Raw genomic sequence first — 21,939 nt, 5'->3', positions numbered from 1 at the left:
TAAGTATGTCGTCACTTGCTCTCCTGCTGTGTTCTGACAAAGGGGAGGAAAAATGTCCCATGAGGCAGTGCCCTCCACAAAAGACGGCAATGAAAGATTTCCATATGGAAAAGTCCAGCGCACAAGTCCAGCACACAAGTCCGGGTTGAAATCGGGATCATGGAAAGAACTATTGTGGAATCACAGGCTTTCTTTTTCTCTTTGAGAATGACCGTTTATCAAATGAGGGGAAGGCTGCTACGCTGTCACCCAGGTCAGCAGTGCAGATGAGTAAATAATTCCACTGGTTTCAAAAGAAAGATTTCCTGTTCCTGCTTGCTGTTTTGGGGAATCTGAGAAGACATTTTATTTTCCTCTGTGTGGTGGATCAGTATCTCATATTTCACACAAATAAAAAAAACAAACAAACACATTTTAAATGTTTTACAAAGATACAGCCATGCTTTGAACATTAATAATACACCATAATAGGAGTAGTAATTTACTTGTTTGTAGTTCCAGAAGCCCTCATGAACATTGTAAACATGTTTTTCAAAATAGGATTATATTGGGCTTTACTTTTTTTCCCCCCTATGCTGCAAGCTTACAGGAACCCTTCAGGAAGTGTGCACCTGCTAACCCCAGATAACACTTTGACCCAGAAAATTAGAGGTCATCCAGGTCTAAAGACATAAAGACCTGGATGATCTCTAATTTTCTGCTTCTAAATTCAGATAAAACTCAGGTTATTGTACTTGGCCCTAAAAATCCTAGAAATTTGGTATCTAACCAGATACTGGATAGCATTGCCTTGTCCTCCAGTAACACTGTGAGGGTTCCTTGAGTCATTTATGACTTCAGTGCACATATTAATCAAATATGTAGGAGTGCTTATCTTCCATTTGCACAATGTCTCTAAAATTAGAAATGTCATGTCTCAGAGTGACGCACGTGAAGCATATATTTAGGGCTGGATCAAGTGACCCTGAATCCTCCCTTAGTTATTCTGTAATAAGCGTAGGCTGCTAGAGGACTCCCATGATGCACTGAGTATTTCTTCAGTCACCCTTCTCACTCAATACGTGTTAACAGACTTCTCTGCACTGAATCATACTTGTTATTAATCTCTGTCTCTCATCCACAGCATGTCTTTTATTCTTTCTTCCTTCTCTCACCCCAACCAGTCGCAGCAGATGGCCGCCCCTCCCCGAGCCTGGTTCTGCTGGAGGTTTCTTCCTGTTAAAAGGGAGTTTTTCCTTCTCACTGTTGCCAAAGGCCTTGTTCATAGGGGGCCATATGATTGTTTGGGTTTATCTCTCTATGTGTTATTGTAGGGTTACCTTACAATATAAAGCGCTTTGAGGCGACTGTTGTTGTGATCTGGTGCTGTATAAGTAAAACTGAATTGAATAGAATAGATAACATGTCTGACTTCCTGTTCTGGGTCAAAGTGCATATTGTACTGACAAAAATGCACAAGGCCCAGTAGTATTAGGTACAAGGCAGAACAATCAAAATGAAGCAAACTTGTAGTTTACATTTCACAGAAAGCCACAAATGCAAACCCTAAGGTGACATTAGTGATCATCACTGAACAGGCTTCTATCTTCTGCATTGCTATCTGGTCTAAAAGTCATAAAAATATCCAATATGTGTCACCACGTTTCAATAAAACCAGAGAAAACAGAAATGAGGTCAGGAGAGTCAGTGCGATTTATTCTCTTCGAACCTTTTATCACTGTAAGAAAAGAGTCCATGATGATAGTTATTGACATCAGTGGTAGACTTCAGGGGTTTCCAGCACACTTAACAGACTTAACTCACGAAAAGTCTCTGAGAGTGCAGCTAGTACAAACACTGAGAGATAAACACTTAGGGCAGAGGATAGATTAAGTACAAAAAACAAACAAAGAAACTTGCTTTTACAGCACAAGCTTGGGGACATTTTGTTTTCACAGTCTATATCCTAAAAAACGTCTTTTTTCCTATAACACAGCGCAGTTTGCTGTTTAGTAAACTCTCATGCAGAATGTGTGGCCAGTTTCTTACAGCTGTGTTTTAAACCTTTCAGAAACCCTTCATGAGCTAATCAAGGGAGTTTTGGGTAATCGGAAAACTGCAACTCCAGCCAGAAGACTGTTGTTACAATCCTGCAACACAACATTTATCAGCTATAAAAACTCCCCACTGCCAGAACACATCCTCCCATACCGAAGAAACGGTTTATCATCATCTTGCTCCATTTTCCTCGCTTTTATCTTTGCTTCAATTTGTTTTTACATTAATGACAGATTGAAAAAATCCATAGCTATTCCTAATGGTTTGTATTTTCTATTTCCATCCACACAGTCCTCACAAACTTGGGGCCTCTTGCTTTTCATCATTTTGTAACGTTTTCTGTGCATTTTGAGTCACACACCTGTGCTGAGGATCACATGTGGAATAGCTACATTAAAGTAGAAGGGACTTCCCCACAGACGGCTTCATTACTCATCTGACTGCTGAGCTGCACTGACGAACCCCATGTTCAGTGTTTAGATCTGCTTTTTTATGCCTCCTTTATTTACTTCCTTTTTTTACAGTCAGTGTTATTCTACTTTGTTGCACTTATTGCTGTTATGTATTCTGAATGCAGTGGAAGCTCTCTTATTAACAATGGGCTTCTGAACCAAACCAAAAGAGACCCACTGAACATATATTTGTTTATTCATTTTCAGGAACAGTGCAACATATTTTACAACACATTGCTGGAAAATCTAAAACAAACAACAACAAAAAAGACAGCAGGACTACAATTTGGGAAAGGCTTAAAGTTTTGAACAAATCCACACGTGTTTTTGTTCTATATGGGAAAATTGGTGATAAAAACTTTACAAGATGTGCAGCGTCTAGTCTGTGCACAGTGCAGAAGGCTGCAGTTTATTAAAACGTTGGGTGTTCGGATGTTTGAGTGACAACATTGTTCCACGAGATTTTCCGTAATAAGTATTAGTGATTAGAGTTTGCTCGGGCTCTAATCAAAAACTCACAAACACATGTTAGTCATTGTTTTTTGGGGGGTGCGCTGTAGCCTTTTGGCATTCTAACTACCAGAAATCTCGAAGCACAGGCCGAGGGGGCGGTGTGGCAGCAATTTTTCACACCAGCCTATTAATTAATGAAAGACCAAGACAGACTTTTAATTCATTTGAAAGCCTGATGCTTAACATTGTCCACCCCAGCTGTGAAACTCAGACACCAGTCTTACTTGTTATCATCTATCGTCCACCTGGGCCTTACACAGAGTTTCTGTCTGATTTCTCAGACTTTTTATCTGATTTAGCTCTGAGCTCAGATAAAATAATTATTGTGGGTGATTTTAACATCCATGTAGATGCTAAAAATGACAGCCTCAACATGGCATTTAATCTGTTATTAGACTCAATTGGTTTCTCTCAAAATGTAAAAGAACCCACCCACCACTTTAATCACACTCTAGATCTTGTTTTAACATATGGCATAGAAACTGAACATTTAACAGTGTTTCCTGAAAACCCTCTCCTGTCTGATCATTTCCTGATAACATTTACATTTACAATAATTGATTACACAGCAGTGGAGAGTAGACTTTATCAAAGTAGATGTCTTTCTGAAAGCGCTGTAACTAAGTTTAAGAATATAATCCACCCACTGTTATCATCTTCAATGCCCTGTACCAACATAGAGCAGAGCAGCTATCTGAACGCTACCCCAACAGAGGTCGATTATCTTGTTAATAATTTCACCTCCTCACTACGTACGACTCTGGATACTGTAGCTCCTGTGAAAACTAAGGTCTCAAATCAGAAGTACCTGACTCCGTGGTATAATTCTCAAACACGTACCCTAAAGCAGATGACTCGTAATCTGGAGAGGAAATGGCGTGTCACAAATCTAGAGGATCATCATTTAGCCCGGAGAAATAGTTTGCTGCTTTATAAGAAAGCCCTCCGCAAAGCCAGAACATCTTACTATTCATCACTGATTGAAGAAAATAAGAACAACCCCAGGTTCCTCTTCAGCACTGTAGCCAGGCTGACAAAAAGTCAGAGCTCTTTTGAGCCAACCATCGTTAACTAGTAATGACTTCATGAACTTCTTCACAAATAAAATTTTTATCATTAGAGAAAAAATTACCAATAATCATCCCACACATGTAATATTATCTACAGCTACTCTTAGTACCATTGATGTTAAGTTAGACTCTTTTTCTCTAATTGATCTTTCTGAGTTAACTTCAATAATTACTTTCTCCAAACCATCAACGTGTCTTTTAGACCCCATTCCTACAAAACTGCTCAAAGAAGTCCTGCCATTAATTAATTCTTCGATCTTAAATATGATCAACCTATCTCTAATAATCAGCTATGTACCACAGGCCTTCAAGCTGGCTGTAGTTAAACCTTTACTCAAAAAGCCATCTCTAGACCCAGCAGTCTTAGCTAATTATAGGCCAACCTTCCTTTCATATCAAACATCCTTGAAAGAGTAGTTGTCAAACAGCTAACAGATCATCTGCAGAGGAATGGTTTATTTGAAGAGTTTCAGTCAGGTTTCAGAGCTCATCACAGCACAGAAACAGCTTTAGTGAAGGTTACAAACGATCTTCTTATGGCCTCTGACAGTGGACTCATCTCTGTGCTTGTCCTGCTAGACCTTAGTGCAGCATTCGATACTGTCGACCATAATATCCTATTAGAGCGATTAGAACATGCTGTAGGTATTACAGGTACTGCACTGCAGTGGTTTGTATCATATCTATCTAATAGACTCCAATTTGTGCATGTAAATGGAGAGTCCTCTTCACACACTGAGGTTAATTATGGAGTTCCACAGGGTTCAGTGCTAGGACCAATTCTGTTTACATTATACATTATACATGCTTCCCTTAGGCAGCATCATTAGAAGACATAGCATACATTTTCACTGCTATGCAGATGACACCCAGCTCTATCTATCCATGAAGCCAGATAACACAGGCCAATTTGTTAAACTGCAGGAATGTCTTAGAGACATAAAGACCTGGATGGCAGCTAACTTTCTGCTTCTTAATTCAGATAAAACTGAGGTTATTGTGCTCGGCCCTGAAAAGCTTAGAAATATGTTATCTAACCAGATTCTTACTCTGGATGGCATTACCTTGGCCTCCAGTAACGCTGTGAGGAACCTTGGAGTCATTTTTGACCAGGATATGTCCTTCAACGCACATATTAAACAAATATGTAAGACTGCGTTCTTCCATTTGCGCAACATCTCTAAAGTTAGAAATATCCTGTCTCAGAGTGACGCTGAAAAACTAGTTCATGCATTTATTACTTCCAGGCTGGACTACTGTAATTCATTATTATCAGGATGTCCAAAAAACTCACTGAAAAGCCTTCAGCTAATCCAAAATGCTGCAGCAAGAGTACTGACAGGGACTAGAAAGAGAGAGCAGATTTCTCCTGCTTTGGCTTCCCTTCATTGGCTTCCTGTTAAATCCAGAATTGAATTCAAAATCCTGCTCCTCACATACAAGGTCTTAAATAATCAGGCCCCATCTTATCTTAATGACCTTGTAGTACCATATCACCCTATTAGAGCACTTCGCTGTCGCTCTGCAGGCCTACTTGTTGTTCCTAGAGTATTTAAAAGTAGAATGGGAGAGAGAGCCTTCAGTTTTCAGGCCCCTCTTCTGTGGAACCAGCTTCCAGTTTGGATTCAGGAGACAGACACTATCTCTACTTTTAAGATTAGGCTTAAAACTTTCCTTTTTGCTAAAGCATATAGTTAGGGCTGGACCAGGTGACCCTGAATCCTCCCTTAGTTATGCTGCAATAGACGTAGGCTGCCGGGGGATTCCCATGATACATTGAATTTTTCCTTTCCAGTCACCTTTCTCACTCACTGTGTTAACAGACCTCTCTGCATTGAATCATATCTGTTATTAACCTCTGTCTCTCTTCCACAGCATGTCTTTTATCCTGTCTTCCTTCTCTCACCCCAACCGGTCGCAGCAGATGGCCCCGCCCCTCCCTGAGCCTGGTTCTGCCGGAGGTTTCTTCCTGTTAAAAGGGAGTTTTTCCTTCCCACTGTCGCCAAAGTGCTTGCTCATAGGAGGTCATATGATTGTTGGGTTTTTCTCTGTATCTATGAAGCGTCTTGAGGCGACTTTTGTTGTGATTTGGCGCTATATAAATAAAATTGAATTGAATTGAATCGTCTGCTCAAGCCTGTGAGCTGTAACAGAAGTCACGTTATAAATATTTTAACATGAACAAACCAAATATGAAATGTAAACATTTTCTTACTCTGAAAATACTGAGGAATTGTTTCTATTATGACCTCCATATGCAAAGACTGCGTGCCATTGAAAGTAGAGCTGAACAAAATCATGCCTTTCACTTTTAAAGTGATTGAAACAAGTGAGGTGGGGCAGGCCAGGTCTCTCCTGCTGTCGCTGCAAACTGCACCTTTTTACTGCTGCACCTTGAAGTTTGTCGGCTCTTGGAGGCCCTCCACTGGCCTGGAGCCCCGAGCAGTTGTCCACGGTTATAAGGTATTGTAGGAAAATTCGGTAGGTGTCGCTGCATTTCAGCTGTATTCAAAATGATCTAACATTTAAAAAAGAAACTGGCTGCATGCATGCAAACACTAGACATGTTCAGTACATGTACAAGCAGCTCACCCTCAGCAGTGAATAACGGTCACGGTTAAGGTCAAATAAAAAAAACAAAACAAAGCAGCTATAAATTCAGTTGGGCTTTTCCGCTCTGGCACAAACAAAGCAGGATAACATGCATCATTTTCTTTTCTTAAACCTTGTGATTGATGTCTTTAAAGATAATAGTTGACAGCTTGACCTTTAAGTTGTAAAATCTTGTCTGTGAGTAATGCAAACTTCCGTGCGATGTCTTGGGTCTGGTGAAGCTTAAAACAAACACCTGAAATGTCCCACGTTTTTTTTTTTCTTTTCCTTTCTTTCTTTTCCTGCTGTTTTCAGTCTGAATTGCTGCTACTGTCAACTCGGGCCCAATGCTCATATAAAAAAAACAGCAACAAAAAAACAGCAATGTTAACAGAAATAAACAGAATATCAGGAATATAAGTTCCATCTCAAGTAAAAGTGACTAACCCAGTATAAAATGCTTTCCATGTGATCATAAATCTTTTAAGAATACAAAAAAAGCAACAACCAAGTTTACCACAAGCACTTTTATGGAATACTTGTGTTTATTACATGGAAGCATCAAAGCACATGAGGGAGAATAAAAATGAACATCCTGTCCCACAGCTTTAGAATGTGATACAAACAGGTAATTTTTATTTGCAGTCAGTGACTTCAGGGAGTTACTGAAAACAAAGGATTTACATTCCAGTATTAAAACAGTCCTTGTACTGTAGTTAGTTTGTGTAGTTATGGTAAGTTGTTGAGTTATGTTTGAGCCTCTGAAAATGAGGGAATAATAATAATTCCTACTAATGCAAAAGTTTTGTTAAACCCCTTAAATTAAAGCAGAAAGGGGAAAGATACCCACAACCATCCTCTGGTGGGAGGAGTAACACAAAACAAACACATCACTGGATCATAACAGAAGAGAGAGACATGTAGCTGCATTTATCTGTGTCTATTCAAGAAACAGTGGTACAGGACAGTCATCATGTGTAACATATCAGAGAAATGAAGAGATTATGGTTAGAGGAGAGTTTTCTAACGTGCAAAAATAGGTAGCAAAAATAATTTAGAAAAACAACAGCACCCTGAACATCACATCATTAAAGTATCATATATACAGTGGTTTAAACAAAGTGTTTGCCCTCTTCCTGATTTCCTAGTGTTTTTCGTATTTGTCCCTCTTACATGTTTCAGATCATGAAAAGGAAGGTTGGAGTCCTGTTACATCTGGCATAAAACTAACACAGCATTTTAGAAAAGGAACAACGTATAAATATGATGACGTGATAAAAATGAAATGATCTGATAAAATATGCCAGGGACATGCTGGGAGGAGGCACCGGAGCAGAGCCAGGACACACTGGAGAGATAATATCTCTCGGCTGGCCTGGGAACGCCTTGATGTTTCCCCAGACAAGCTGGAGGAGGTGGCTGGGGAGATGGAGGTCTGGGCTTCTCTGCTTGGGCTGCTGCCCCCAAAACCCAGCCCCGGATAAGCGGAAGAAGATGGATGGATGATAAAAATGAAATGATCTGGTAAAATATGGTGGTGGCAGTTTGGTTGTCTGGGGTTGATCTGCTGCCTCAGGACCTGGAAGACCTGCTGTGGCAAATGGAAGCAGGAATTCTGGCTTTCTACCAAAACATCCAGAAGGAAAATGTCTGACCATCTCTTCGTAACCTCAAGCTGAAGCGCACTTGGGTTGTGCAGCAGGACAATGATCCCAAACACACCAGCAAGTCCATCTCTGAATTTCTTAGGAAAAACTAAATAAAGATGTTGGAGTGGCCTAGTCAAATCACCTTTTGTGTTTACTTGTGTTATGTTTGTCTAATATTTAAATCTCTTTGATGATCTGAAACATTTAAGTGTGACAAACATACAAAAATAGGAAATCAGGAAGGGGGCGATCACTTTTTCACACCACTGTACATAACCTTGTAATTTTTGTTTAGGTGATCATCACACAATAAGTTGAGGTTTGGTTGTTTATTCACATTCATGTCCTCAGATCATGAACTGTGTACCAGACAGGTAATGAGAGTCTTTCCAGATGTTGGTCTCTCCATAGTTGGTGGTTCTCCTCTTACACTGGCTACATCGCCTGTACTCTGCAAGCTTATCAACCAGGAGGAGACCAGCAGACCTAACCACAGGGAGACAGAATTATTATGAGCTGTATTTTGAATGATGGACATGTTCAAGTTGAGACTGTGAGGGAAAAAAAATCAGAGAAACTAGTGCATGTGTCCATTCACTACCATTTTCTAGAATTTATTTTCCAATCTGGGTGCGACATAATTAAAGGAGAAACAGTTAAAGCTCAAAGTGTGAAAAGAAATGTAAAGGAGAATATCTATTTTTTTCTATTGTAGAGATTTGTGATTTGCATGTGGAATGATTATTTGATTTAGAGTTCTCTAGCATATCGAGACTATCTCTCCACACCGTTACGTATTCCATATGTACGGGGTACGACCCCCCTTGGTCGTGGCGTGCGGATATTTCTTTAAGACATTCCGGCACGCCCGGCTACGCCCCACAGCATACGTATAAAACAGCTGTGCAGACGTGACACCGGTGATCGTTTGATCGGAACGCGTCTCCGAGTGTCCTCACGGTGGAGAGATAGTCTCTCACTAAGAGAACCAAGGTTACACCGTAACCGTACGATCTTTCAAAACTGATGTGAAAGTTTGTGCTTGTAGTAAATAACAGAGGAGTAGCACCCAACTCCACAGTTCCCCCTCAATACAGTCATGTGAAAAATAAAGCGCATGCTTTCACTTCCAAGGTGCTTTCACATGAAGGTGATGTGATGTAGTTATGTTGTTTTTGTTTTTGTGTGGATTTCTGGTAAAACATCGTTTGAGCAAATAACTTCTCATAGTCCGGCTCATATCATCTACACAGGACTGTCTCATCTTTAAGAATCTGTCTTGACTTATTAAACTGGATCCAGTTTACCCAGATCCAAGTCATATGATAGAAGGGAACCTATGAGCATCGACACGTTGAGGCTTGTTTTATTTTTCCCGGATATTTGGACTGCCTTCAGTGATGAGCACCTTCTTGTGGTTCGTGCACTCTGATGATTACAAAAACGTGGTTGCCTAATTACTGTTTGAATATAATTACCAGTCTTAGTGATTGTGGCCAAACGTCTTCTTTTTATGTTTCGTTTTGAAAATATCTTTCATTTTCAATTGGGATGAAATTGAATTAATAAAGAACGGAAGTAGAGATACAGTTTAATGCACTTAGCAAATATTAATTATATAAATCAAAATAAATAGTTTGAAAATCCTAACTTTTACTTGATTCATGCTATAATGTAATTCTCTGCGTCATCCCTTACCAGAATATATTTGACTCCACTTCACAAATTCTGAAGATTCACAAAGTGATTAATATTTTCCATCATTTGTTACTTTGACCGATTGCCTAATCTTGAAGAAGCTTAATTTATTGAACTTGCTATGAAAATGACCCAGTATGTATGGATACTAGGGTATCTGAGTCATGCCATGTACACAGATACACTGAGGAATGCTTTCAGATTTTAACCTGCCTTCAGATATGAACCTTCCTGCAGTTTTTGAGCTCTAACATTTCCAAAAACCTGATTGCCTAATAACTGTTTTATGAAATATTTTGGCCACCAGCATAAATATTATTTATTTAAATCAATGGCAGGGGAGCAGGGAGCCACAATCGACTCTGGGTGCCATCACGTATAGAGGTCTCAGGCTTCTGTCCCCTGAGAATGAATTTCTTGGTTTTAGGAGGATATGTGCTGTTCATCTGAATATACTGAAATAATTTCATAACCTGCAGGACCAAATGTATTATGTGCTGATACATAAAACCTTAGAATTGAAAGAAGGTGCACTTTCTTTCTCATATGTGTATCATGCATCAGACATCAACTTTAATATATTTGTGTATTTAGTGAAAAAGATATAAAAGACTGGAAGAAATAGACAACAGACATAGATTTAATGACTATCTGGCAAACAAAGAGGAGCATCAAGCAGCTAAAGAGGCAAATATGTCCCCCAGGAGGCAGTAAGACTCAAAAATAGGGCTAAAAAAAAAGAGTAAATTTTGGACTCTGATTCATTAGAGGTCCACAGGCTCTTAGAAGATCAGTGTCAGTAATCACATCATGGATCAAAGAGATGCTGTATTTTACTAACTATAAAAGTTAGTGTGATCCTGCCCCCGCACACCTCCGAAAGCGCCTCTCGTCTTCCTCTTGCTGGTATTTGTGCTTCACACTGCGACTCCAGTCTTGCTCTAGTGACTTGCTGATGTCCTGCATCTTCTCAAAGCGTTTGATACGATCGTGCATTAGCCTGGACAGAAACGAAACCACGAGAAGAAGAAAGTAAGTTTCACAGTTATTATGTCTTCTTTTTCCTTACATGTTCTTTTTGGTCCATTTCTTTTATTTGCCTTTACTTACTCCATTTTATTGCGTCTCAACATCTCCTTTTCCTTCTCCAGCTGTGCCTGATGGTTGTGCAGTTCTTTCGTTCTCTTGGTGGCAGCACTAAAATTTACCTGGAAGATCTGTCAGTGTGAAACGCATCACACGTCGCAGTTTTAATACAACAATGGACCGAATACGCACAGAGCAAGTATGACTAATGTTGTTGCAGTATGATGAGGCTAACAGTGAAATGTTAAACTGTTATGGAGGGATGGTGACCTTCTGTGCCCTTTCGCGGCTTTCTGCTTTGCACGCTGCTGTCTCACAGCGGCTGAACGTGGAGCTGTCAGGGTGGTAATCTGGAGGTTCTGCGCACTTCTTTTCAGACATCTAAGGGCAAATTAACAGTCTGATTTTAGATTTTAGACTGAATGCAGATGGTCACATGACAAAAACGTGAAAACTACTTTTCTGGACAGTTTCCCTACATTCTCCCTATAAGTTTTGCGTGCTGTGTTTAGAGGTCCAAAGCCTCACCCGTGAGTTTTTGTAACTTTTTTTGTAACCGTTTATGGACTATGGAAAAAATTTTAATATGGTACATTAGTTTCATACCAATAATTGCTTGCGCTGAATTCATTCCAAATTCGCTACCAAGACTATGCGACTGACAATGTTGGGGAGTAACGGAATACATGTACCGCCGTTACGTATTTAAAATACAAAATATGAGTAACTGTATTCCGTTACAGTTACCGTTTAATAAGGTGGTATTTAGAATACAGTTACTTTGTTGAAATAAATGGATTACACGGCGGTACTTTCCTGTTTCATATTGTTGCGGGTCAGGACTGTTTGGGTTTGTTTGACAGCTGTTCTGTTGTTCCAGGCGGCAGCGTTACGGTTGCCATGGTTACAGGGTGACGCTCTCTCTGCGTGTTTCCTGAGTGAGAGAGCGCCTTGTTGTTGTTGTTGTGCTAAGCTAATAGGGAGAATGCTACAGGTATAGCTCTAAAGAATGTAGCCTCATGGGCAGTGTAGTCCGTGCTGCTGGGAGAATGGACTGCCATACCCGTTATGTGTTTGTGAGCGAGGGAGGGAGAAAAAGGAAAAGTACGAGCTGTCATTGAGCAGAAACGGGAGCTGGAAGCATGTAAATATAATAATAACCACTGCAGCCAAGAAGAGTGTCTGACGAGCCCAGCTGTAAGTAAGCTATTAAGACTCGACTGTACACCGTGTTCGTGTTTTCCTCCGAAACAATAAGTTCCGTTGGAGCAGCCTTTCAATGCCTCTCTCTGTCTCTGGCTAACAAAGTTGACCCAGATAACAAAGTAAAGCTAGTTTTCAGCTACAAGCCCGACACAAATCCGACGTATTAGCCAGAGGACCCTTTACTACGGTTCGGAGCCGCGGACCGTCAGTAACAGTAATAAATCACAGCAATAGTACATTCACGTAGTTGTAAACAGCATATATTAAGTAATTCAAAGTATTCAGAATACGTTACTCTCATCGAGTAACGTAACGGAATACGTTACAGAATACATTTTGGGGCATGTATTCTGTAATCTGTAATGGAATACATTTTAAAAGTAACCTTCCCAACACTGGCGACTGAACACAATTCTTAGCAAGAATTTGTGCCTTTGTGTCAAGTTTGAAAGTAACTTTGACTTGCCTGGGTATCCAGAGCACTCTTGTATTGCTTAGCCTTTTCCCGTTTACGTTGGAGTTGCTGGGCTTGCTGCAAAGCTACTCTAAATCACACAGGTAAACATTACATGATGTATTTGTGATCACAACATATGATTATTTGAAACATCTGGCTTGTGGCACCTTTACACACCCCTTAGTCAGATGTAGCTGGTCTAAAGACTCCGTGACACGACGTTCCTGTTCTTCTTGAGCCTTGAATTTCTGTCGTCTGTCTATTTGAATCTGAAGCTCGTTCATGTAACGATGCTGCTGGATACTCCTGGGAGGCGTGAGTGGCCGAGCCAGGAAGATGAAGGAATTCTACAGAAAACCCAGAGTGTGGTCTAAATTTTAATACGGTGCTTTGCTTGATGTACGTGTATATTGCTTACATGATCGAAATAAATTACATTTTATAAATGAGTCATGACGTCATCTGGTTAAAATCGCTAGTCACTGTTCACTGAGTTATTTCACATGAAACTTGAACAGTAACTGCGAATCACCAAAACTGTGATGTAAATGGTTATGGGAGTGTGGGAATAATCACAGTTTTCATTTATCTTACAGAATTCACAGGAAGCTGAGTCAGCTCCTTCTCTGAAATTTGCAGGTTGAATGAAGCCACCTGTTCTTTCAGTTTCACCTTCCAGAAAAAGCAAAACAAAAAAGCCTTATCAGAAAGTCCATAATGAAAAGAAAAACAACAAAACAGAATAATAATAAAAACATTATAAGCAAAGCATATCAAACTCACCAAATTAACTTAAGATGACTTTTTGGATTCCTAAATATATCGTTAGCAACATTGTGATATGTTGTGTGTGTGTTTGTGTGTGTGATTCTTCTTAATTTTTCTTATTTGTTGTTCTTAAACAACAGTTCTCCATTATTTCTGAGTATGTAATTGTCTGCTTTTTCACTCATTTTTAGTCAGCCCTTGTGCCTAACCATTATCAGAGCAATGTTTTGTCATTTGCTGAGTCCCTTATCACTGACCTTTGAATCGTTCAAGCATTAATCTATGAAAATACCAAAGAAAACAGGCATAAAATAGTGCTTGGGCAATGAAAAGGCTGGTTATAAGCTAACAGTATGCTAGCTGCACAGCTGGCCAGTCCTTCATGGGGATCACACCAACACACATAGAGACAAGCAACCGCTGTCAGTCATATATCAAGAGTTCCCTCTCATAAACAGTATAACTAAATTCTTGCATAACAGTTTACGTCATGTGTCACAGTTCAATAAAGTTACGTTCACTTCAAAGAAGGTTTCATTAACACCAGTAAGCAACAGCTAACAGCAGCAAAAACAGCTGCAGTTACTGACGGTTCAACATGTCCTCAACATTTCATCTCAGTATGGCTGTCAATGATCAGAAACAGTGTGGGATCATCTTGACAGAGACGAGAACAAAAGCCAGCCAAGATCCAAAGGAGAATGTTGAGTGTTCTTCAGGAAGACTAGAGACTTCTTACAGAAATGACAACAAAGCTTGCCTACGAGAGTTCAAGCTGTGGGGAATAGAGAATAAATGTGGTCAATTGATCAAATATTGACTTTTAAGCTTGTTAGATTTGTATAAACTCTGTTTTTGCCTTATGTACTGTATTTTCATGTTTGTTTGTGCATGTGTCAATGAATCAGGCATAGTAACAATCCATTATTTACACATCAAACAGAACCAGAGTTGCATAGTGATAAACTGGTCCAGTGCAGCTCTCTTTTCACTCCGTTTATTCTTGGTAACTTTTGAGGGAATATCCTCTTAGAAATGATAATATCCAACTATGTGTTATTATTATTACAAATTAATTGTCTCTGTCTAAATAGGTAGTATTTTTAAAATAATAAAATCTACTGCCTGAAAACGATGTCATGTGAGTAGTGAAAGTGGATGAAAACAACAAGGTTACTAACAGGAAAAAACACCAAAGCATAAGCAGAAGTGTATCTAGAACAGTCAAGGTGAGACAGTGCTAAAGTTCATGGTTACACAAATGCAGTGTCATGTGCACATACTTGCATAATGTAGCTATTTTCCATTTTCCTATCAAAATATAAAGGAATGAGAAGTGGTTAGAGAATTCTGGTCAATTTTTTCCAAAGGTACGACTGACGTTTTAACTTGTTGTGACATGTAACAGCGGCATAACATGACAAGTTTCAGCTCTCACATCCCATTTTTTGAATGGAGACATGGTTTTGTTTTTGACCACAAACAGTGGTTCCTAAGATACTCTCAAGTGAACTACAACTTTAAAAAAAAGTCATAATATAAAATTCAAAAAGAGAATATCTATTTCTTTAAGCATATTAAAAACTTTAAATGACCTGGGACACTCTTAAAATAAAGGACTGCACTGATCAACTCATGTATGTCTATAAGTGCTGTATTCGGTACTGGTAGTGTATTGGTTTTGCATTAGTTAGATCCCATGTGTTGTTAATTGTATGTGTAGCAGAATAAAGACAGTACTGCCGAGTCTGGTTATGTGCTCATATGATTGACAGTGTGACTGAGCTTTGTGACTTGAGACTTTGTGGCCTGACCGAACCAACGCCATGTTTTCAGTCACCGTGATGATGCTACGTCCATTATTTGGGTGACGCTTCAGTGCAGATTATATTGTCTTACTGAACCGTTGCATGTGTTGCTGAGAAATTAAATGTTTCTCAGAGGATGAGCACTAGTGTCTTTGGTCAAGTTTTACCTCTGGGAAAAGATCAAGTTAATGGATGTAAATGTTGCTTTATGGCAGTTGAAGTGTACACATGCTCCCACCTGTTCTTCCTCCATGTACTGCTCATCCCTCTCTTGTTGTTTAAGAAATAGGAGTTTCTCCAGTGCTCTCTCATCTGCCTGCTGCTGTCCCCTCAGATACACTGGGACATTTCTTTGGGTCCACTGCATACACTGGTAGCACAGCTCCTATAGTCATAAGGAATCAAGCAAGTGACTGATACTGCACAGTGTACACTAAGCTTGCTAGCAAACCCTTATTTACACATCCAGCAGAAACCAGGGAAACACTGGAGCCTTGTTTGAAAGACTAGTGTAATGTAACGATGTAATTCCCTTTTTACTCTATTCTTTAGTAACTCCTTAAGGAATCTGTCTTTGGAGCTACTAATGAGCTGCTAATACAGTCAAGCCCATAATTATTCATACCCCTGCAAATTTTAACTTAAAGTTAAGTTTATTTAACCAGCAAGTTTTTTGTGTGTGACTGGAAAGACATAGGTGGCTCCCAAAAGATTATAAGATGATGTACAAGAGGCATTGTGGATTTAAAAAAAAAAAAATTCTCAGCTTTTATTTACATTTGAGCAAAAAGTGTCATGTCCAGAATTATTAATACCCTTCACAAACTGTCACTGTCTCTGAGAAAGTTCTATACCATTCCAAATAGTCCAAGCTGTTCTAAAACATCCTAATTACCTGGATTAACAGCTGTTTTAATCAACTCAACAGGTGAGCAGCATCTCTCTGCAGTTGGTTTGTGGACAGCAGAGATGGGCAGTAACGCGTTACTGTAATCCGATTACTTTTTTCAAGTAACGAGTAAAGTAAGGGATTACTATTGCAAAAAAGGTAATTAGATTACTGTTACTTTCCCGTAAGCATGCTGCGTTACTGCGTTACTAAAACCATGATTTTTTTGCGAGAGTGTCTCATGACAATGACGTAAGCAAGTGTGATGTTCGTGGCAACAGTTGTGTGCTGATGCTACTTCCGGTGCGGAAACTCCTGTGGGGAGCTTTGTTTCCGGTGTCCTATTTGCGCCTTGTTTACGGTCCAAAACAAGTTAAGCAAATGAATGAATCAAGCGGCGATTTACATTTCTATAGATGTCTTGGGCATTTACCCAATATATCTGTAAATGATGTTGATCGACTTGTCAATGTTTTTTTCCCCGCGCCCCAGAGCAAAACAGAAAATGGATTCAAATGTTATATTTCTCAGTATCTGTAAACAGCGGTCCCTCGTTTATCGCGGGTGTTATGTTCTAAAAATAACCAGCGATAGGTGAAATCAAGTAGCCAATTTTATTTTTTGACGGTGCAAAGCGTTTCGTCGACATCGTGGACATACAGTACTACACTTCAGAGTCACACTGCTAGCGATCGATGCAGCGATTCTGTACTGTACAGGAGAGACGTCATGGAGGAGATCGTCTGCAGCGATCAGGACGCAGGACACAATGTGATGTAAAAGAAAAAAAAGCTTGCACTAAAAATCTGCGAAACAGCGAGGTGAAAGGTGAACCGTGTTATAGTGAGGGACCACTGTAATTTTGAAGGGAAGTCACAACATACCCTTCGTAAATACTAATGTATAGAAACCCTTACCAGCAATCATTCATTTTTTGTGTGGCTTTTTTTCAAGGCTTGTTGACATGCTGTGTAGGTGTGTACTTGACGAGCTGATATCGACATAACGGGGGAAACATCTGGTTTGACTATTCTTCACCTGTAGTTTGAATGCTGAACATTTGCCTGTTTAAATCATAAGACCAGTCACTATACAGAGATGTGCTTCTGAATGTGGACGATGTGTCTTCTGATTTTGTAATGCAGTTCTGCTTGTGTTGAGTGATGTAAACAACTGATCGATCTAAACTCTTTAAACGGCAAAATTGATCCTTTATGACACAACAGTGGTGAGTGTTCCTACCTTCTGCTCTTTGTAACTTAACGTGATCTTTCAGTTTTCAATTTTTGGACATGATTTTGGAGTATATCTTCGCAGTGGCGAACTGGAAATGTACAACCCTACATCCGGTCTCAAACCAGGAAGTTAGCATTTTCTCGTGCACAGGGTCTGTTGCTACCCGATCGGTGCCGGAAACCCAATCGGTACCCTGCATGCGCAAATCTTACGTCACTTCCTCTCTTTGCCAACATTGCGACATTCAATATATTTGAATGGCATTTAAACAATGGATAATCCATATACAAACAAATTCATACTTTTCTGCTCAACAGAGAGCGTCCCCTGATTGAACAACAGCGCCATAAAATAAGAAGAATGGCGCCTAATTACAGAGTTAATAATACAGACTTATTATGTCTATTATGTTAATATGTCACGTGAAGATTCATCAGCCAGATGAATTATTTACTGACAATTGACAGTGATAGCGGACATCATCATCACTATTCCAATCAATCCTCTCCACATAGACAAGCATAAACACACTCGACTGTCACTAAATCAAATTTAACACAGGTTTGTAATGATGCTAATTCAGTTTACAATAGGGTTCATTCGCTCGGTCAGCAGGTGGCAGTATCCTCGTACACTGGGGAGTAAACTGCCATTAAATGAACAGAAGAAGAAGAAAACCCCTGCACATGCGTGGTACGGATCGGGTAGACCTGATTTGTACGGTCCGACTTTGCACATGCCCAGTAAGGATCGGGGAGTCCTGATACGTAACTATCTTTTTCTTTTTTGTCTACATTATATTGAAATGTTTCATTATTGGAAATATTTTAAGAGATACTTATTATTCTTAACATCTTAACAGATACTCTGACCCGTAACTATCGTAAAACGCTTCAACCGGAAGTAGACACCTTTCGCGCATGCGGGGTACCGATCGGGTTTCCGGTACGGATCGGGTAGTGACAGGGTCTATGGGAAATTCACAGACAAACTCGCGGATTCTTCCACTGACCGCTGCGGCACACCTAAACCAGGGCAAACATCTGCCTGCTATACAGGTGAAAATAGAGCAACAGAACCGCTGAGTCTTTGATTTTATCTATTTTCCGCTGTGTTTCACTTGCATTTATTTGAAAGACTGAGTGTAAACACAAAAAAAATATTTTATTTTATGTGCTGGAATGTGCAGAAAATAGGTTTAAATGTTAAACAAATTTCTTCCAGTCAGAGAATGTTGCATATAATTTAATTTTTGCTTGATGCATAAAGTTAAAAGATTAAAACTAATAAAACAAGTTTTAAAAAGAGACTTTTCCATTTGATTACATTTTGTATGACGGATTATGCAGAAAAAGTAGAATTGGACTGAAAGATCTATCGCTTTATCACCTATTCAGGTTGTAAATCGTGTTTTTAAAAAGTAACTAAGTAATTAATTACTCTTTAAAATAAGTAATCAGCAAAGTAACAGGATTACCTTTTGGGGGAAGTAATCAGTAATTAGTTACTGATTACTTTTTTCAAGTAACTTGACCAACACTGGTGGAAAGTCATGGCTAGGAGAAAGGAGCTCAGTGATGACCTCTGGCTGCGCATTGTGGCTGTTTACAAGTCAGGAAAGAGCTACAAGGCCATATCTAAATGTTTTCAAGTTCCAGTGGTTACAGTGGAAAGTATTATTAAAAAATACAAGATGTTCCGCACTGTGGAAAATCTTAGAGGACGTGGTCAGAAGCCAAAAGTAACACCTGTGCTGGCCAGGAGGATAGTGAGAGAGGTGAAAAAGAATCCAAGGATAACCACCAAGGCCATCCTGGTGAATCTGGGCTCTGCTGGTGGCAATTCCTCAAGGCAGACAGTCCAACAGATACTGCACACTGCTGGGTTTCATGGATGCAGACCAAGGAGGACACCACTTCTCCAGATAAGGCACACAAAAACTTGCTTGGCCTTTGCAAATGCTCATCTGGATAAAGAAGAAGACTTCTGGTCAGATGAAATGAAAACGGAATTGTTTGGTCACGATGATGTTTCCTTCATTTGGGGTAAAAAAATAAGAAAGAGAAGCCTTCAACCCAAAGAACACCATCCCCACTGTCAAACATGGTGGTGGGAACCTAATGGGGGTCATTTTTCAGCCAATGGACCAGGTAACCTAATCACAGTAAATGACCACATACCCAATGAGTGGTGTGACTACAATAACCTAACTCTCAACACCAGGAAAACCAAGGAAGTGGTCATGGACTTCAGCAAGATAAAAACTGCACCCTGGACTCCAATGCCAGCACTAGATATTCCTCAATAGCAAGGGCAATCATAAAAGACCGCCTCCATCCTAACCACCATCTACTCAACATCCTGCCCTCTGGAAAAAGGTTCAGATCCATTAGTTGCAAAACCAACAGACTAAAGAACAGCTTCTTCCCAGAACATAAATACAAACTGAGAGTTTCTTACAATTATTCTGTTGATGCTACTTGCTATTTATTATTATTACTATTTGTGTGTGTGTGTGCGTTTGTGAGTTTCCTTTTGTTTCCATACATTATTCTGCTCCTCCTGTGCAATATTTCGGCAGATGTGCAATCCATCCATCTTCTTCCGCTTTATCCGGGGCCGGGTCACAGGGGAAGCAGCTTAAGCAGAGAAGCCCAGATCTCCCTCTCCCCAGCCACCTCCTCTAGCTTATCCAGGGGAACACCAAGAGATGTGCAGTCTCCATCCCTTAATCTCCATAGCCCTTCCACCCTTATTTATTATTAACAATATTTTATTATGAGGTCTACATCGTGTACATAGTGTTCCTACATCGTCTGTTCTTCTTCTTTCTTGTTTTCTTTACTTTCACAACTTTGTGGTCTTGCTTCCAAATTTCAGTGTGCAGACCAAGCGTTTGATTGATGTAATAGCCAATAAAGGCATTTCTATTGATTATTGAGAAGGGATTGAATAATTCTGGACATGACACTTTTTGCTCAAATGTAAATAAAAGCTGAGAAATATTTTTTCACAATGATGCCTCTTGTACATCATCTTATTATCTTTTGGGAGATGCCTGTGTCATTTCCAGTAAAAAACAAACAAACCCTTTAATAAAAGTAACTTTAAGTCAACATTTACCAGGGGCATGCTGCCTGAAAAGAGGATGAATAATATCCATTAGCTTACCAAGATAAGAAAAACATCTGAAGCAGAAAGATAAAATTATACAGTGCACTAGTGTTGTCAAGTTGAGACAGTGCTGAAGTGCATGTTTACATGAAAGCAGCTACACATGCACATACTTGCCTGCCCAGAGCAGTTCACAGAGTGCTCTTTTAGTTTAGGCAGGGCTTCATGGGGTGACTTGGTGGTGGCGGACCTGAAAGACGACAGACGACAATGAATTCTTTGTAAGTATGTGGTTTTGTCATTTGATATTAACCACTGTGGGTTCCTTGTTAAAAGGAATTTCTAATTAAAATAGTAAACTTTTTTATGAAAGCTTTCATCCTGGTTAATATGTTTGCAATCCACATTACTGCCAAGGCACATTATTGAAGTACTTGATGATGGAAAAGTAAAAAAATAAAATAACATCAAAATAAACAGCAGTGGTGCATTTAAAATGACACATAATGAACCATATCTACAATTTAGAAATTACAGGTTTTAAAGTTGCCTTCTGGTGGGTTTAGGATCGTATATCATGATAAATCTTTCACCTTTACAATTTAGCCAGATTACAGGTTTGTGCGTGGAAGGTAGCTGTGCATCATTAATAGACAAGTATACATCCCCAGGGCAGAGACAATATGTGCCAATATACACCAACACTGAGTGCTCAGCTCTCATGTACTCATCAACCTGTAAACTGACACGCACTGTGAAGAGAGAGAGAGAGAGAGAGTGTGTGCGTGTCTGGGCCTGTCTGTGTTTTTGTATCACTGTGTACAGGGTACCTGTCTCTACCCTCCACAGGGGGTTTTGGATGTAGTTTCTCAGTCTTCAGAATGACAGTTTTCACCTTTGCAGGATGCAATGTCTGATGGGAATCAGGTTCTCTAAACTGGGGAATTTCTGTAGAGACACACAACACTGTGAGCAGGTTCAGTGCCATGGGTTCAGTTACCTATCTATTCCTTGTTATCAAAGACGTGTTCATTGGTAGAAAATTTTAGGTCGCTCTATATAGTGTCAGAAAAAGCTGTGGGTGCAACCACTTTATCTTCAAGTGTAGCATATACAATATGCTCATTGGCGTTCTTAAAGAAAATCAGCCAACAAAATAAATTTCCCTTTCACTTCAGTTCAGCTTGTTCTAAAACTGGAAAAGAAGAAAACAAGTCAGTGTAACCACAGACTAATAGTTTTCCTGCATAATATCTTCTTTCTTTTATTTTTCAATACCAAACTGTCATAAAACACATAGGTACATATAGAAGTAATAATCTTTTCCTGTTTTCCTGCATAATATCACCATAAAATCACAATCC

The 21,939-nt window shown here is 39.6% G+C and overlaps 1 protein-coding gene and 1 long non-coding RNA gene across 2 annotated transcripts; both read right to left on the bottom strand.

Annotated features, from left to right (window-relative positions):
* Nucleotides 1-8,632: 8,632 nt before the first annotated feature.
* LOC120720893 (coiled-coil domain-containing protein 81-like) lies at nt 8,633-11,507 on the bottom strand. The gene is made up of 4 exons (XM_040010750.1): nt 11,368-11,507; nt 11,122-11,228; nt 10,886-11,011; nt 8,633-8,799 (listed from the first exon to the last, which is right to left on the bottom strand). Exons 1-4 carry the CDS (start codon nt 11,476-11,478, stop codon nt 8,661-8,663), a joined length of 483 nt encoding a protein of 160 aa, XP_039866684.1. The 5' UTR covers nt 11,479-11,507; the 3' UTR covers nt 8,633-8,660.
* Nucleotides 11,508-12,645: 1,138 nt separating this feature from the next.
* LOC120720900 lies at nt 12,646-13,481 on the bottom strand. The gene is made up of 3 exons (XR_005693087.1): nt 13,355-13,481; nt 12,938-13,107; nt 12,646-12,848 (listed from the first exon to the last, which is right to left on the bottom strand). It is a non-coding gene; the product is annotated as an uncharacterized LOC120720900 (long non-coding RNA).
* Nucleotides 13,482-21,939: the final 8,458 nt, after the last annotated feature.

This window comes from Simochromis diagramma, unplaced genomic scaffold (genome assembly GCF_900408965.1).
Source record: "Simochromis diagramma unplaced genomic scaffold, fSimDia1.1 OVJJ01000603.1, whole genome shotgun sequence".
Lineage (NCBI taxonomy): Eukaryota > Metazoa > Chordata > Actinopteri > Cichliformes > Cichlidae > Simochromis > Simochromis diagramma.
This window is presented reverse-complemented; position numbering and strand designations above follow the sequence as displayed.

Bases quoted from the DNA above. Each gene is read 5' to 3' on its own strand.
- LOC120720893 (XM_040010750.1), bottom strand. From the start codon at position 11,478: ATGTCTGAAAAGAAGTGCGCAGAACCTCCAGATTACCACCCTGACAGC. The intron at 11,012-11,121 runs GTAAGTAAAGGC...GTTTCTGTCCAG, and splicing joins TTGAGACGCAATAAAATGGA to GCTAATGCACGATCGTATCA. The intron at 8,800-10,885 runs GTGTGCGGGGGC...CCCTGTGGTTAG, and splicing joins GACGAGAGGCGCTTTCGGAG to GTCTGCTGGTCTCCTCCTGG.